Raw genomic sequence first — 18,828 nt, forward strand, 5'->3', positions numbered from 1 at the left:
AAATTGTCAATTTTCTTTTACATAATTAAATACTTTTTTCTCATCTTTTCTCGACATGTAATAAATTAATGACAATAATTTCTCCAGACTTCTTAATTAAAAAAAAAAAGAAGCTATAAATTATGGAAATAAAACTGACTATTCTTGTAAGGTGTTGTTTATCAAACATTTTTTAGTCATCCTACGTGGTTGCAAAGGTTGTTATCGATGTTTATATATTTGCATACTGAAATTAAAATGCTAATTTTGTTGGTGTTAAATAAAAGGCAGGCCGATAATGATTAATTTAGAATTAAGGTTTTTCGTTAAGAAAACAGAATCTTACCGGCTGCTTTTATAATCAAGTAGGCATAACAAATGCAACTAAAAATTACCACCCCACATACACAGTACAAAAGAAGTAACCACATTTTGATTTGTTCTTCAAACTACTGTGCACACTTATAATCAAAACATTCGAGGCCGTAATGCATGATAAATAAATAATACATTTAGCAGCTACTTCCGAAGACAGATTGAAAACAAATTGAAATACTTCACTGTCAAATACAAACTTAAGTTATCTTATCAACTGCAGTGATACAATCATTCATTTAAAAAAGTTCCTTAAAAAATTCACGACTGTGTAAATAATTCTGATAGTTAAACCGCTTTAGGTTTTAATAAACTTCACCTTAAACATATTTTTAAAATCTCCAAATGCAGACAGGGTATCGCCATCTATTGGATATTTGCTATTAAAGTATTAAACGTTCTTGTATTTGTAAAATATTAAATTAAAAGGTTTCCGCCCTTTAATGAGACTAACTATAAGTCGATTTGTTTATTAATATATACTATATTCAATAATTGCTTTAATTTGTCATTAATCAATCGCTTTCCACATCTTGCTGAGTAAGAGGAGCGAGGACTAGTCCTTTAGTATTTAAAGGTAAGGCTTTCCAGTTCTTTCTTGATTAGGCATAATTTTGCACATTGCACTTACAACAATACATACAATTGTACAAATGTATACGTATCATATTAAAACAAGTAAAATAAATCACGCGGGTCACACACAGTCACGCTACATACATAATATTTTCAAACTTGTTTGAGAACTCAAGTGATAACGCGGACATGATTTTTAATTCTTAGTTCAGTTTTATTACTCAATAAGCGATTATTGATAAAAGCGAATGAAATTTAAAAAAAAATTCTTCACGTCTACGTCAATACCTGTTTATCTGTACTAAAATACCACACCCATTATTTCAGTGACATACATACATACATAATATATGCAAGTAGTTATTATATAACAGTGCAAATAAATTAATACTAAACATGGCAAAACTTTTCAGAACGTAATACGATTGTTATTACAGTTAATATAGAATAGGAAAATTGTAGATTCTACTATATAAATGAACGTAAAATTTTACAGTCACCATGATTTTGGAAAAATTAAAACATAGGTAGGTATATGCCAATTCTATGAAAGAATATAAAATTTTGTAACAAAACAGTAAGTATTGTGTAAAGTTATATTAGAAAGAGAAATTACTAGGTATTGCTTACTGAATTATTAACATTGTACTTGTTGTGTTGTGTGATATACCTGTCAGGAATGTAATACCTATTAAGAAATTGAAATTCATTGTTAGTTTCAACTTTCGCGAGAATTTATGATCTCTGATAAAAGCTTACCAGGAGTTTCTACGATCTAACAACAAAAGTATAAAAAGCATATGAAATAAGAAAATAATAAGTATGTAATGTTTGCAAATATTTTAATAAGTGCCGTTCATTACAGTGCTTTAATAAAAGAAACAATAATCTTGTATGTTATAACAAATGGCGACGCAAATCCTGTTTTTTATAGATGGATACCTATGTTATGATATGCATTCCTACTTCTATTAGACTTTCAAAGCATGTTCTGTAAACAACTGCAAAATATTGTCCTTGTATCTCCAATAGTAATAACGATAATATAGTATAATAAAGGTAGACGTTTATTCCTAATGCGTGTAGTGATCGGTAATTTGTTTACAGTCTTAAACTGTTTGTTATTCAGCGACTCAAAATATCGCAGACAGATAATCAGGAAGAGAATAAAGATTATATAAACACATAAGATGATTCGTAATGAATGTAATACTTTTGAGTTATGTTGGGCGTCCACTAACATTTTAATTCTTTTTTTCGGTGCCAATCAAGCAAAGAAATTTTAATTCTTGATTAGCGGATTTTTAACAAAACGATCTCTACTCTAGATCCCTTATATAAAAATAAAATGTTTGCAAATATTTGACATGGCATTCTCAGTTGCCATCAGTTATCTTTACATTACAGTATTATTGTTATCACCTTCTAGGTCATTTCCGCATGTATGACAAAAATCCGATTAATCGTTTACATCCATTACTAACGATAAGGTCGTGTTCCGTTATTTAATTAGCTAAGCCTTAAGGAAACAAACCATTAGTAAAGACATGTCACTAAAAGTTCCTTACGTCCAAATACTAAAGTGACAGATTATTTGATGGGATAACGAACTAGGCCACAAGTTTTAAACGAATTTTGACTTTGATATTAGACATATCACATGACGTATGTTTCTACACATAGGTATTTATTCAAAATGAATTCGAATTAAAATATGCATACCTATACAACAAATATTAGATACTTACACAAAATATATATGTAGATATTCATTAATTGTTACTGGTCAGTAGTACAGTCCGATTCAATTCCAAAATGGATTAAATAAATATGTAATTCATTTCTTATCGTAGATAAATTATTTATCAAATAAATATTTAATTTCCGTTTTTATCTAATTATTATAATACCTAATTATAACATTTTTTTTACGTTGCACATCATTCTCATTTTTTTTTTAAATATGTCAAGGGCAGAAAAATCGATTAACCATTCTGTGATTAACATTTTTTTCAAATAAATAAATAAGTTAAAAAATACTCTTTAGAAAGCACGTTCTTGACCGTATTTTTGTAAATGATTATAAAAAAGATTTCAATAGTGAAATATCGTTTGTAATTTCAAAATCTAATAAAAGCAATATTTGGTATTTATCATAAATAATGCAGTGATTATACAAAAATACTATAATTTATTGTCCTTCTGTCAAAATCAATTGGAAATTAAAATATTACAAACTGCCAATTCAATCTAGTGCTCCAAAAAATTACTCACACTTTTTTATTCAATCTAGGTACTCCACTTGTAATAAAGGATTGAAGGATGAAAAATATGTTTACCAGATTTCGGTTCAAATCTTGAGATCACAAATCAAAAAACAATGTACAATCGACAAAACTATTTACTTTTAAAAAATCAGATAAGACCCTTATATTTTATATTATACATCATTTCTTTCTGTGAGGATAGGTACAATCAATTTTGCAAAGTATACAGATTAGATACGAAACATCTGCTGGCAGCGGAACTGTACAAAAACAATAAAAATTATTTTTTAACCGATATCAATTGCAAAATATCGAATTTTCTGATAAAAAATTCCATGAATTCTTTGTACACCATCATGATAACAGAGATTAGGTACATTTATTATTTAAAAATAATACAAAACACTAATTTACAAACAGATTTTCAATGTTATTTGCTGCTGATTCGTTAAAATTTGACTTCATCACAGTTTTTAGCTGTGCGCTCATAAAAAATCTTAACGTTTTTTAATGTTACTATCGATTTAATGGAACGATTGCTAAACTAGGATCCTTTACAATAAGAAACAAAAGCTCTTCAAATTGGTTAAGTAGCGGAATAACTAGCCAATATAAATTTCAATATCTTACGCACTCTGCTGTGGTTTGCGTTAGATAGCTACTCATTTGATTAAGTGAGAACCTTGGAAATGATTAGCGAGTTACAACTAACATTATACAATAATAAGTGAAATTCGGAACAGCAAAATTGTAATAACAATGGCCTTTTTTGGGCGCTCTAAAAGCTGTTTCCAAAAAAGTCAGCTCATTGCAAATGCAACTAAGCCAAATGGATTAACTACCGATTTTGTAATAACTATGGTTTAATTGCAAAAACGAAGTGGTTAAAAGAATGATAAATTGTACGCAATTTTATTTATCATTGAACTCAGTACTTATCGTTAGCAGAATATAATTTGTTATTGAAAATGAAGTTCAAGATCCCTGTCTTATTGCACCGCGCCACCAACATTTGTTTTTTTATTAACGTTTCGTTTTCGATGAAAATACCACTTAAAAATAATGAAATTCTTCAAAAAAAGAACCGGTTAATACAAGTGTACATAGGAATTATTGACATTTGATAATTAGTTACTTGTACAGTTCAGCGTAGATAGAACAAGAACAGGTTTCCTTTGAGTTCACATTGTTACAAAGACACGGCAACCACAACGCTCACTTTGGTTGTGTTACCTTATCCTACCGAAACCTAACTTTACCGAAGTGCTTAGGATCATAACGTTACCTAAACTAGGAAAAGACAATTGAACAAAATGAGTGTTATCGTTGCCGTCTTAAGTAAATCATAAATGTGACCCCTAAAATATAAAATAACCTGGTACTTTTATGGACAAAGCAAAGTGTGTGTTGTCTGTAAAAAAATGTTGAAAACTTTGAATCGATTGAAGTGAGTAATGTTTAAAGACATACAGAAACTGCTAGCGTGTTGTTACAACTACCTTTTTTTATTCAATTTCTTGTTAAAAGTAGTAAACATTACAGCGAGCAAAACAATTTTATGAGTTTATTAAAAAAAAAAAACATGTTCTTTGTTCCCCCAATATCGAATAGTAAATACATATTGCTGTTTTACTGTCACAAATAAATAAGATATTATTTTAGTCCGCGTAAGTACGTGTAAGTGCACATGTCGGTTGTTAATAAGATAGGTCTTCACTGATAAGCAAATTAGATCGTTTTTGGTGTAAGACACTGTCACAATTGATACCTCCTACAGTTTTACAACAGTACAAGATACCGAATAGGATATAAAATTTTATTACTTATGACAAATTACAACAACGATTCTTCTATCTTACATTGTACAATACCGCGGTAACTCGTAAAATATTATCCGTTTTTAACGATAGGATTAACCAAAACAGCATCGACAAATATTTACAAACAATTCAGCAATAAAAATGCTGTTTGTAGGTACTTATGTATTTACAGTATCTAATATAAGTATGAAAAACGATAAAATGAACAAAGAAAGTAAGATAGCAAGTACAGTTAATAAAGATTTGAGTAAAAACAACAATTTATGCAATTATAGATATAGGTGTCTGTAAATATATAAATGGACTTATTTTAGGGGACGAATGATTAACTTATTTATATTAATTAACACCGTGACACCGTTACAGTCGTTTCTTTAAAATGATAAACAGGATTACTTTTTAGAAATGGAAAATACGAGAAAAATTATAATGTTTTTAAATATACCTTGCTTGTTTTCGTTTTAAATTCGGTTATATTTAAATCATTTCGCAGAACAGAAAAATTACAAATATGTATACCTTACAGGTACAAAATACAGTTGTTTACGGTCACTCTATACTACAGAAAAATCAGTGTATGTATGCATTTTCGAAAACAAGGAAAATCTGGAATGAATACGAAAACTGCTATAAATATTTATATTTGAATTAGAGGATTCCACCAAAGTATGTATCAGTCTAATTATAGAAATACTTTATCTCTTTGAACCGTTCTACATTCATTCGTCAACAAGCAATAACTAAACGGAATTAAAACAGGAAAATATTTGTCATAAAACCGCATGTATTAGCGATTCCTTAGAAGCACGTGTCAGAATTAACAGTAATGAGTGTGTACAATGATTCTTTTGAACATAAACACGACGTAGGTAAACCAGCGTATCATATCTTATTATTGTTAGTCAAAGCAAACATCCTACATGAGTGTTACCTAAGTCACTCTAAACTTTCGTTAACAGGTCCTTTGTAAAAAATCCGGTGATTCAGAAACAAAAAAGGAAACTGAAAGCGCAGCTAATTCTCGACTTTTTAATTTTTCACTAATTTTATGTTTAAAAGTGGTGACCCGGAGAGAGCTTCCGCGAGTTCACGTTCTTTAACCTTGGCTTCTTTTATATTAAAGAGTTTCAAGAGTTATAGCATGAAAGTAAATGTATCTAATTGCATGATAGATACACATCTGCGAAATGTGAAAGGATGAAAATGTCAAAAATTATGAGCGAAACAAAATAGGCGATAATTACCTATTAAATTTTAGATGAAAAATAAAAACCTTCAGTATTTTTATGAGAGGTTAAACTTCAATATTTGTTAATATCTGTTAATATCTGCTAATTCTTAATAGATTCACCAAATAAAGTTTTACAAATTGTTTACACTGTACACTCCTGAAGATCCTGAAGCAGGATTATTAACGTTAAAAAACCTATTCCTTCTCGTTCCATTAAGTTTTTGTAACCAGCCAAAAAGAAATGTTTACGACTTAGATTAAAGCTGAACGAGGCGAGTATGTACTAATTTAAATACCAAATTTAACGGCTAATTTTAGAAATGTCGCGATTTTCTTTATCGAATATCTAGAAAACAAGCTCTGTCTGGACAACACCGAAAACAATCAATTTGCATATACAAAAATATGATGATATGATTTAAGTTTTTGCCATTGCCATTTAAATGTCGCTTATGGGTAAAGCATGTTTAAACGATCAAAATTTATTGCCTATATCTAGTTTTATGTTATTTTTCCGAAAAGTTAATGGTTTTTGATTCTATTTTTTTATTGACCTCCAGTCAGGTAGGTACTAAAATAGAATTATATAAGTATCTAACTGATCGTTAGCAGTTAATTAATTTAAATGAATTAAACGATCAAAAACCAAAGCTTGGCATAAAATGATATACTTTCAGTTATCAAAAATTTAAAAATCCACACCATTCTCCTGCAAAGAAAGTATATTATTCCATTTACAGTGACAAACAGGCGCTTCCATTTTCTTATTTTCCTTTTTAATTGTCAATTGCTTTACCATCAAATTTATAAATTAAAAACGGTTTAGAACTTGCAAAAAAGTTGATTCCTATCAAAATTTTCGAACATCAAGTACATACATTTACATTACTTTTCATAAAAACAATTGACGAAACATTGACGAAGCGAGTAAGATGTTTATAATAATAAACACTTAAACTTTGTACATACCTACTTAACACATTATAACATCATTTAAGATTGATCAATAGTTCTTGGTAACTGAACAAAATGCGCCGATAACGCACAATATTGTAATGGAAAAGATATAAACGCGTTAAAAGTGATAGATCACCTGAAACCTGATAAATAATTACATTGCGAATAAGAAAAACAATAATAAGAAAAGCGTACCCGTGTATATCTAATGTGATACGTTTTGACATTTACCATTACATACAATTATCAATTAAAAAGATACTTACTGTGCCTTTTCCATTGTTGAAACTTATGATATAAGAGACAGGAGCACATGCAGCAAATGCAGCTGAGAACCATGAAAGTAAGGACTAACCCAACCCACACATCGGTCAAAAATTGTTCATATTGCGGATCGGTTTCTGCGGTCACTTCATCCGTTAATATTTTCGAAAAACTTTCGTTTTTCGCGTCAACGGGACCCAAATCTAAGGCTCGGTTAGGCATTGAAAACAGAAGGCCACTTTCCATTGATAAAAAATAAAATATAGCGAACTTGCACTTTATCTACTCGCAATTCAGAAACAGACTGAACCGTGTCGTATAAATAATTTCTTCTTATTTATAATGTTAAACTGCTAATTGTATTGGCACGACTATTTAGCAACGGAGATCATCGAGAAATTATCACTGCTGGCACTTTTATAATTTATGTAGTAGTAGGTATCTGGTGGCACTTGGACGGAAGAATTCAACAGGTAGGTGTCTTCTTGAAATAATTGGAGAGTAGCGGCAGTCTTTTTGTATTATTTGAACGTGATCATCGGACACGTTTTCCGAAGAAAATATCATCGTAAACTCGAAAACGCCGTTTCAAAAAACGCATTCGCTCACTCTGCGCTGTATGTATCGATTGTACGTTATAAACTTTTAACCGTTTTCCTCGCAATTGTTTAAATGATTAATCCGCTCTCAAACCGGTCGGCTCTATATAAAATCGGCTCCCACTCGACGAACGCAACGTTCGACTCGCCAGAGACCAGAGTTTCCTTGAAGCAAGGGAATAACTCGCTGAAAACTCAAGATTCTTGGAAGCGAGAATAAAGGTAGCACATGACAAACTTTAAGTAAATTCTCTCGAAAATAGATTCCAAAGAAAAGTAGTTGTGACGTTATTACTATAATGAATCCTGAAATCACGCTAAATACATTTTAAAGGATATCTATCGTAAAGTTCATTGACTCGAAACTCTAATAACTCATCGCCGTGTAGGTAACAAAAAGCCAACAACGAGACTGAATCATTGTTGTACATTATCTACACATGTATGTGTGCATATAGTACATTATCATTTCGGATTTGGGCTATTATAAATAATTTTAACGGTGAATTGCTGGTTGTCAATTTACGTCATTCACCATGTTAAGAACCCCGGACTTGATGCATGAGTGAGTGAGTGCGTGAATGGAACTGATATAGTACCTACTTATGTATGTATATAGATATTTAAAATAGCGGTTTTATTTTCAACTAAAAATACTTTAATCGACAACCGACAACCTTTACTCGTTATAAAAAACGAATGAGACAACTAACTGTATTGGACTTGCATTTTTAACCATGCAAGATGATGTGCGTAGATGAAGTCATACTCACAATTAGCGGAAAGTATTAAAATGTGGTAGGTACTTTACCGTGAGCATATATATCTGTACCATGAATACATAAATACAAAATTGTATCGTAGTAGTTTTCTATGAAAATTCTAAGCAACCTTCTTTTAATAATTGAAAAACCACACATTGTGCGTGTATCTAGATATTGCGAAATGTTGCAGAAAACCGGGAAATTGTAGATAAATAATTGCCGTTAAAATAATTTTATCATCACGACGCTTTCCGCGAATAGATACGTATTACAGACTCGATCTTACTGATACTCTTTTCAATTTACAAGAATAAGACTGGAAAAGTTGCAAGCTTTTATTATTTTTAAAGTTCAAGGAATTTTCTTTTTCTTTAAAGCCCGAAAAGAAAATAAACTGGTATAATACAAAAATTAATAATACACTTATTAAAGTTTCGAACCAATTAAATTACTTACTTCAGTTGATTAAGTTACTGTGTAGCAAAACAATAGCAGCGGTGGTTATTAAATTCGTTTGAGCTTTCGCAACAAACGTTTTATTAATTTCAATGTATAGAATCGACAAAAACAAATTAATTAGCAGCAAAAAAATTTCTGATGAACAAAAATGTATTCAAAAACTTTAATTTTCCTGAACAAACTTAAATGAATTTGTATTACCTTAATATTGGAAAGGCTTCTTAAAACAAGAATTTTTATACTGTAAAGAACCGAAAGAGAAAACACTAGCAAATTGGTCTAAAAGAGTTTGACAAGCTTTTAAAAAAATTTCGACTTAATACATAACGCGGGAAACCTTTCAAAGACTTTAAGGTGGACAAACAATTCTTTGCTTTATAGCGAAAAAAAAAAAAGTACATATGCAATTAAACTTTCCTAACTCGATACCAATGCTCGAAGTAAGAAAAATTTCTATATATGCACTTCGTTTGTATTGTCGTATTTTTTTGCTGTTTTTCATGATATAATGTTGTGCAGCAAAGAAAACTTGTTATGGTAATAGTTTGGAGCCATTAATTATTGCTGCGATTGATTTTTCCGATGAAAATTTATTGAAGTTCGAATTAAAGAAACAGAAAGAAATCCAAGTGAAAGACTTTGAAATAAATGTAAAACAATACGCATGTCAAGGAAACAAAAAAATGTTCGAGTTAGAAAAGATTTCAAGTTATAAAAGTTTGAATTACAGAAGTTCGATCGTATGTGCAAAGAAAACCATGATCACGCAACATCAGCATAACCTTTAAAAAATAAATGGCTATAATTTATATTTATGTTTTCAATTTAAATTGCTGTAGGTATTTTTATATGTTGCGTTTTCCATGAATCTAGACATACTACAAATTTAATTCAAATTATTTCATTATCTCTAGTTCTCATAAACAATTTCCGAATAATTACCCTATCTTTAGCGTCTATTCAGGGAACAACCTTGCCAAAGGTAATCGAATTGTTTTGTCCACAATAAAGAAACGATTTTGTTTAAAGTTGCAAATAAAGTAAAACGATTTTGAAACGTTCCAGTAAATTGTATTGTATAATAAGTGATTGTAAGATAAAACTTTCTTAAGGATTTCCTGGATGAAATCGGGTGTAAAATTAGGCATTAAAAACATGAAAGAATTTTACTCTCAGGGTCACATTTCGATATTTTATTCATTTATTCTCTTCATTTCCTTATCTTTTTAGAGAACGAAAACTTATTCAAATGGCGGAAATAACTAAAAAGTAAGACGTATTTTCCAATATGTCCTTTTAGATACCCACGTATGCAGCGTTTTTGTAAAATACCGTTAATTTATGTGAAAATGTAATTATCGAAGGTCAATTAAAACAAAAAGAGACAAACAACCGGTATTAAAATATGTTATTGAATATTTAATCTTAGATGAAAATTGCAGCCAAATAATTTCCTTGGCGGAAAAGGCTAACTGCAATAAGCCTGTTCTCGAAAGAACGTTGGCTATTGTTATTTGAGAATGTTGCAGTTTAAAATATAATTGTACTCTAATAAATTATATATTTAAAATTAGATGCAATTTATTTCCTCTCAACCTTTTGAGTTTTTTTGATAGTCACATATTCAGTATTTCTCATAATTTGAACGAATTACACCACAAAATCCCTTTAATTCCCTTTACTAAATACCCCAATTTTATTAAAATCTAGAGGTTTTTTTATTTTTTTGTTTTATCAACTGACTAACGCATAATTAATATTGTAGTAATAATTTAATTATTCATATTCAACACTCTAATCTCCTCTATCATACCACATGTAACAAAAACGTAGGCACTGTTTGAATGTTTAAAATCTATGATTATTATTTAGCAGTCGTCCACAAACATACCAAAAAACCTGAAATATTTTTAAGACGTTTTTACTTCTGAAGAGGTGATGTTCAGTATTCGTTTCATATAATTTATTAATACGATTAGCTATTTGCCAGTTCAGCAAAATCGTAAATAATAAAACGTTTCTTTACCTTTTTAGTATTTAGTAAAGGCTTCGCTGTAAATATGCGGTTCTTTTATTGTAATCCTGTATATAATTTGTTTTCTGAGAAATTTCAGTGTGGATTATACAAAAAAAAAACATATCATCATTATTAAAAAGAAATCTTGGCAAATATTAGGATTAGTTTATAAATATCAAAGGGGAATCAGCGTATAAAAATGGAATGCTAAACATTATACGATCGTAATTTGTTATTAAAGCAATAAAAATATCACATCAGTATATGTTATTTCTCAGAATAAATTGTGTTTTTCGAATATGTGATTCACCTAATTCATCTTTATAGTTAAATTAGCAATAAGAGAATAGGTGGCAAACAGCAGGTACAATTGTTACTGTACAATATGCATTACTTCGATAAAAACATTATCAATTTATGACAGAATAAACGTTAGAAAAAGGGATTGACGTAAAAAGGGTATAAACTTTAAAGAATAAGTATGAATGGAAACTGTAAGGGTTTCATTTTTTGCCATTTGACTACAGAATTCTAAAACACATAAAAGTGCAAAGTTTGTAATCATAAGTCATAAATAAAACATTGTTTCATAGCAAATAAATGTAGGCAGCGTTTGCCAATTTTCACGCATTTGGTGCGAAAAACTTTAATTATTAATATTTGTACCAAATTACTTTAAACTATAGTGCTAAACATTATCCTTCTAGAATATTAACAAGCGTGTTTTTCGTTAATAACCTGTGACGTAATTTTCGGTTGGAATTGTATAAATAATACTTACAAAAACCAAGTAAACATTATTGACTTAAATTTTTAATTATGAAATATTGAGTTAAAATTCGAAATATCGTAGGTAATGAACATTGATGTTATGCAAATTATTTTAATCGGTAATTCGATTTTTTGAACCGGAACTTCTAAATCTCACATTTGTGTACACACTCACCGACATCTTATTACGACATATTGACATTTAAACTAATCAGAACACTTGCCACCTATGTCTGAATACCTATTCCTTAAACCTAAAGAATAATCTCATTTACTTGTTCTTTAATTGTACATAATTTGTAATGTTCTGTATACAACATGTAGGTTAATATGCACAGAGCTTTTCAAGGAGAATTTCTAATTTAAGAAAATGGGCATGAACTCTACGTACTAGGAAAATGTCGGCTGTAAATGGCATTTCCGTCGGAGATAATTCTTGTGCTTTGCCGCTTCCGGTCAGACCGGTAGTTCATTATCGTTTAACTTACTATCTTTTGTTTTAAATTTTTAAATACAAGAAGACAAAGGAAGAGTAAAAGTACGTTCACGAAGCACAATAGATGCCATTTCAATCGACATCAAAATAAAAAAAAAAACTAAAACCTAATTAAGCCATACCATAAATATTCTACAACAATAAACTTATAGTTCTTGAAAAACTATTCCGTTATTAGGTCCAAGTACTTTTCATTCTTTCGATTTTCCTAATTTACTTCTAAAGTCATTATTTGCAAGTAATGTATAGTCACAATACTACGAAAATAATACAGTTGCTCTTTTGAGAATAGGTATCAAAGGTCGTCAACTTTGTAATTAAAAGTAAGACGGAATGAACTGGGATCTCCGATTGCCTTTAGCGTTGTTACAACAATTTTTTAGTAGTACTTACTAATCACCTTGACTTCGCCCACATCCACATGTAATACTTTTCCAATTCAAGGTGAACTTATTTAGATTTGTCTAGATTAAAGTCTACATCTGATACATAATTTTATTAGTCACATAAATCTATCACTACTTAGGACGAATGATCCACCAATTTCCTTTTGATTTACTTTATTGGAGATAGTATCTAGAAGATGGATCTGCTAATTGACACAAGAATAACCTTTTTCTTAATCATACTTAAAAATATATACGATGAGATACAGTATACAGCTATTTCATAATCGTTTTTATTCTTACGACAAAATTTTTATATCACATGTTTCGCATTACTACAGTTATTAATATTCGCTAAAATTGCAATTGAATTAACGTTTAATCGCTTACAAGATATTTCTCAGAGCTAAGTAATAAATGCTCTAGATTATTGATCTAGTTTAAATGTCATTAAACTTTAATTGACTCCATGTATTATTTTTGATAACGTCACAACTTTTTAAATACCATACACAATAGAAAAATTACCATTATGAACAAAACTTTAACAACAAAAATAAAACTATTGACGAAAATTCGAAGACTGCATCAAAATTTCCACTGCTATGTTGATTTTCACAGAGTTTTTGTTCAGTTTATTGGCACATTCTTTTCGATTTTGAGACTGCATAGTAAAATTTGCAAGTATAATTTTTGTTATTTTAATTGCACGTCGAAATATTTTAAAACACTTTCAATGTCATGGAATTTGAAACATGCGCAATTTGCACCAAAATTATAAAAATTCTTATTCATGTGTGCAACTCCAGCCAAGTTTCTTATTGTTTTCAGCATTATCCTACAATTCTTAATTAACATAACGAATAAATAAACTAAACAATAACTACAATTTGTTTTTCGCTTTTAAAAATATGGCATACCTACACTAATCGTAAAACAAAAGTTTGTTTTGCTTACCAAATTCAGCTTGGCACCGTTGAAAATTTAATTTGTTACCTGAAAAAAATCGCCAGTAATTAATATTGTTATAGNAAAAATGGGTTTACATGAAAAATAAACGATTGTTTCTTATTTTAAATTGATGTAAAATTTGGAACTAGTAATATTTTGGTTGTGTAGGTTGAAGACATATACATTGCATCACAGAATATACAAAAGTTGACGTTTGTTCACAGTTGACGTTTGATGTTTCTGTATTATGTTGATATATTTTTAATAAGGTAAATTCAATATTTAATCTTAAGTGTATGGTGTTAATATACTGCAATGGGAGAAGATAAGAAGCAAGAGCTTAACTACTGATCTCATTTTACACGTTTATAAGGTATTAGACCGATTAGACTACACAATTCGTAAAGGTAAATTTGAACGTCAATTTTTTGAAATAAACATTTAATTCTTCTATTTTACTATTTTTCGATTTAGATAGACTCGGTGTGGGGTTGGGCGTCACCGCCCTTACGCCTCCAATTGGCTTCTCACATCAGAGCCACTTGTAGAATGGGCGAAATGGCCATCGGAGATCGGGCCCCATCTCCTGCGAGACTTTCCCATACTTCTGATAAACATCCTAAAAGCACCCTTACTGAATTAAATTTGCTTCGAAGGCATCGTGAATTGTGTGATGTAGTGCTTAATGTTGGTTCCCGGAAAATATTTGCTCATCGTGTGATTTTAAGTGCTTGTAGCCCTTACTTTCGTGCAATGTTTACTGGAGAATTAGCAGAATCTCGCCAAACTGAAGTAACTATTCGTGACATTGATGAAAATGCCATGGATTTGCTTATAGATTTTTGCTACACTTCACACATAGTTGTTGAAGAATCCAATGTTCAAACCCTTCTACCAGCTGCTTGCCTACTACAGCTAACTGAAATTCAAGATATTTGCTGTGAATTTTTGAAGAGACAGTTAGATCCTTCAAATTGTCTTGGTATTCGTGCTTTTGCAGACACACACTCATGTAGAGAATTGTTAAGGATTGCAGACAAATTCACACAACATAAGTTTTAATTATAATTTTATACATATTAATGCCTTTGGTTTTTTTTTATTTTATTGTTATGATGTGAACGCATACACACGTGCAAGTCCTCGTGTGGTGTAAAGGATAATTCGAAAATCAGAAGCGATCACACCGTCAAAATATTTTACGTTTGTACGAGATTGTGGTCACGTAAATCCTTCGGAGTTTAAATGGAAACGATTTTGCCCAAAGCAATGTCGATTAGGTATGTATGTTATTCGTCACCATTGGCAATGCCACCAGTCCTTTTAAGACAGGATATTCCATTGCAAACATGGGTCATGTTCGAAATATCACGCAGCAGATTTAATATTTCCAAAAAATTAAAAATAAAAACCTACATACATTATTTCATTCTATTTCATATGTGACATATTAACTTGCATACTTTAATTTTAATGACCAGCAACAGAATTCTAAATTCAAACTCGGATTCAGACAATTAATTGCTTTTGACTNAGAGCCCAGGGTCACTTTATATAATATTTAAGTAATAAACTTGACATTACAAATCCCTATTTGCCTTTCTGGTCGCGTAGATAATAACAGTAAACTTAATTTTCAATATAAATAGAAACATCTGCTAAGCCATAACTGATAACTGGGAAAATATTTGTCTTTATAAAAACAATAATCACTACGCACATAAAGAACTGGATTTATACATGATTTGCTACAGACTATACCTAAATCTGACTATTTAAATAAATAGAACTGCCACAATTTAGTTTTGGGGGGTTTCAAATGATTTTCAAAAAATATGAACAAACCAAATACTTAATTATTGTTTCGATGGCTTAATTAATATAAGTAGGTGTTGTGCAAAAATAGTCCCTACCTGGTTACTTTTTGTATGATTAAATTGTGGTTTTATAACGAAAAGCCGCAGGTCTATTATGTAACGTGATTTATATTAAGGTTACCTATTGTAACAAAAAGTAACCATACATTTACATACGTGTATACACTAAACTGAAGATACTTTTTACAGACCCCTTATTTGAAACGAAATCTAATTGCCTTTTAATTAAATTTATTACATTAAAGGCGTCGTTATTAACGTCCGCGAAACATTTTTCAGGAGCCAAATCTATCAATGTTTAACTAAAAGTGCCTGTTTGTTTATTTGTGTAAAAGAAACTTTTTTTTTAATATTGTGTATAGCATACGTCTTTAATGTCAATTGATACAAAAAAGCAACGTAAATTTTTAATACGTAGATTTGAAACAACGCAATGTGTAAAAAGTACCTACAGCAAATATACACTGCCAAAAAAATACCTGTGTTCATTTTATGAGTTAACGATAATTAGCACTTTGTTGTATAATGCACGTTCTAGAGGTAATATACTTTTTATGACCGAAACTCTCAAAAATAAGTATGTTTACTCTTATTTGCGTTATTGACGACAAAAAAACTACCTATCAATTAAAATGATTTCGTGAATGTATTGAAGCGATTCATTGTACAATTTCTACCTGTCGCAATTAATTTAAGATAATTAAAAAATAAGAAGTGTATGTAAATTGCGCATTTCCAATGATTTCTGCGCTTTATTGTTATCCTTTACCAGTTAACAATATCCAATTGAAGAATAGTATGTATTTATTTTTGAAATCTTAAAAAAAGTTTCACATCTAATTTAAAAAAAAAAGGGAATTTAGTGCAATACTTATACCTGAACATTTTAATACATCATTTCTTATACTTTAAAAATCCAATATTATTTTATATTATTTATTTTGGACACTAATTAAGAAAGAATAAAGCACAGTGGTCAACAACAGCAACAATATGCAATAAAAATGACCGACTATGAACAACCACAACGGTCATATTCTTCTATTTCTGGTCACAATGAAATCCAAATTGACCCTTTTAAGTATATTTTCAAAAATACAATTTTTTTCAGTTGATATTTATTCGTGGAAGAAAATAATAAACGCTCCGTTGAAAATAGAGAATAGAAAAACTAAAACGATTTCAAAGTTTATTCAATTTTGCGCAGTTTTCTTGTTGATTAACGTATCTTTAGTGCTTTTTATATTTATTGTTTAATTAACAGGCATTTTACGTATTTTTCTGGTTATTTATACACTTAAATTTGAGACCATTTAGTTGGCAAACAGCAGGTACAATTGTTACTGTACAATATGCATTACTTCGATAAAAACATTATCAATTTATGACAGAATAAACGTTAGAAAAAGGGATTGACGTAAAAAGGGTATAAACTTTAAAGAATAAGTATGAATGGAAACTGTAAGGGTTTCATTTTTTGCCATTTGACTACAGAATTCTAAAACACATAAAAGTGCAAAGTTTGTAATCATAAGTCATAAATAAAACATTGTTTCATAGCAAATAAATGTAGGCAGCGTTTGCCAATTTTCACGCATTTGGTGCGAAAAACTTTAATTATTAATATTTGTACCAAATTACTTTAAACTATAGTGCTAAACATTATCCTTCTAGAATATTAACAAGCGTGTTTTTCGTTAATAACCTGTGACGTAATTTTCGGTTGGAATTGTATAAATAATACTTACAAAAACCAAGTAAACATTATTGACTTAAATTTTTAATTATGAAATATTGAGTTAAAATTCGAAATATCGTAGGTAATGAACATTGATGTTATGCAAATTATTTTAATCGGTAATTCGATTTTTTGAACCGGAACTTCTAAATCTCACATTTGTGTACACACTCACCGACATCTTATTACGACATATTGACATTTAAACTAATCAGAACACTTGCCACCTATGTCTGAATACCTATTCCTTAAACCTAAAGAATAATCTCATTTACTTGTTCTTTAATTGTACATAATTTGTAATGTTCTGTATACAACATGTAGGTTAATATGCACAGAGCTTTTCAAGGAGAATTTCTAATTTAAAAAAATGGGCATGANAAGATAAAATGCATTTGTCGAGCCCTTTAATTAAACAGCAACGGTGCGATTTATTATATTTTTGCTGCAAAGAATAAAAAGGACAGGCGTCTTTTTTGTAATTTTTTAGTCTTTAAGGTCTCAAAATTCTCTAACGACAACATACCAGTACCTATGTATGTACTATATTTCCTATTCATTCATCACAATATTCCTTAAAGGACAAAAAAGAAGATAAAAATTAAATGAACATGCACGTGTGAATATGTTATAGCCAGATATGTATTTCTAGATTTAATAAAATAACAAAACTCATACAATAAACACAGCACAGTCTTAAAAATAAATAAATAGAGAAAATATTATAATTAATTAAATAAACTCAAAAATACGCGATACCTTACAGCTTACTTTAAATTTTCTATTGATACACACGTTTTTCTTACCGGTTCACTTTTTCACCTTAAAATAGAAAAAAATAGGAGTAAATAATGCAGCATTCTACAAAAAGAATCCATAAGAAGAAATTAGGTGATAAAAAGTTATTTCCAAAAACAGTACCTGATATTTATTTATTTCGCCTATTTTAATTTTTTTTAATAATTATCATCTAAAGCTTTAAAATATAATAATAAAACGTAATGCGTATAATAAGTATCCAAACATTAATAAATCATTAATCAAGAGTGAGTAAATTAATGTTCCTTTTTGATGAACAATATGAAGAAAAGGAAAATACAAACACTTATTAAAAATACAAATTTTAAAGAAAGAAAAACGTACAGAGCCAATACATTCCCCTATCTAAAAGAATATACCTACAAAGAGACACGACAGACATCAAAGACACTTTTTGGAATAATTTCGATTTATATAATAATTATAAAGCGTCTAATTTTTTCATCCATCTCTTAATTATCCAGATAACAGCTACGTATAAA

At 29.6% G+C, this 18,828-nt stretch overlaps 3 protein-coding genes across 5 annotated transcripts in view; 1 reads left to right on the forward strand and 2 right to left on the reverse strand.

Annotated features, from left to right (window-relative positions):
- LOC108733063 (protein commissureless 2 homolog) overlaps nt 1-8,132 on the reverse strand; it is a 10,106-nt gene extending 1,974 nt beyond the window's left edge. The window contains exon 1 of one of the 2 annotated variants that reach the window (XM_018464098.2): nt 7,472-8,132. In XM_018464098.2, the coding sequence (XP_018319600.1) occupies nt 7,472-7,715 (244 nt within the window). In that variant the 5' untranslated portion in view covers nt 7,716-8,132. Of the gene's footprint in view, nt 1-325; nt 471-7,471 lie in introns of those variants that run through there. The other variant, XM_018464099.2, reaches the window with a different exon arrangement.
- LOC108733089 overlaps nt 1-18,828 on the reverse strand; it is a 114,520-nt gene that overhangs the window by 73,629 nt on the left and 22,063 nt on the right. Inside the window, exon 2 of one of the 2 annotated variants that reach the window (XM_025973620.1) lies at nt 13,919-13,957. The exons of the other annotated variant lie outside the window; for it this stretch is intronic. Within the exon in view, the coding sequence (XP_025829405.1) occupies nt 13,919-13,957 (39 nt within the window). The remainder of the gene's footprint in view (nt 1-13,918; nt 13,958-18,828) is intronic. 2 annotated transcript variants of the gene reach the window in all.
- The window catches only part of LOC108733076 (kelch-like protein diablo), a 14,709-nt gene continuing 10,010 nt past the window's right edge, over nt 14,130-18,828 (forward strand). Inside the window, exons 1-2 of the mRNA XM_025973618.1 lie at nt 14,130-14,319; nt 14,387-14,963. Coding sequence (XP_025829403.1) covers nt 14,462-14,963 — 502 coding nt within the window. The 5' untranslated portion in view covers nt 14,130-14,319; nt 14,387-14,461. The remainder of the gene's footprint in view (nt 14,320-14,386; nt 14,964-18,828) is intronic.

The sequence above is a fragment of the Agrilus planipennis genome, unplaced genomic scaffold, assembly GCF_000699045.2.
Source record: "Agrilus planipennis isolate EAB-ADULT unplaced genomic scaffold, Apla_2.0 scaffold51, whole genome shotgun sequence".
Taxonomy (NCBI): Eukaryota; Metazoa; Arthropoda; class Insecta; order Coleoptera; family Buprestidae; genus Agrilus; species Agrilus planipennis.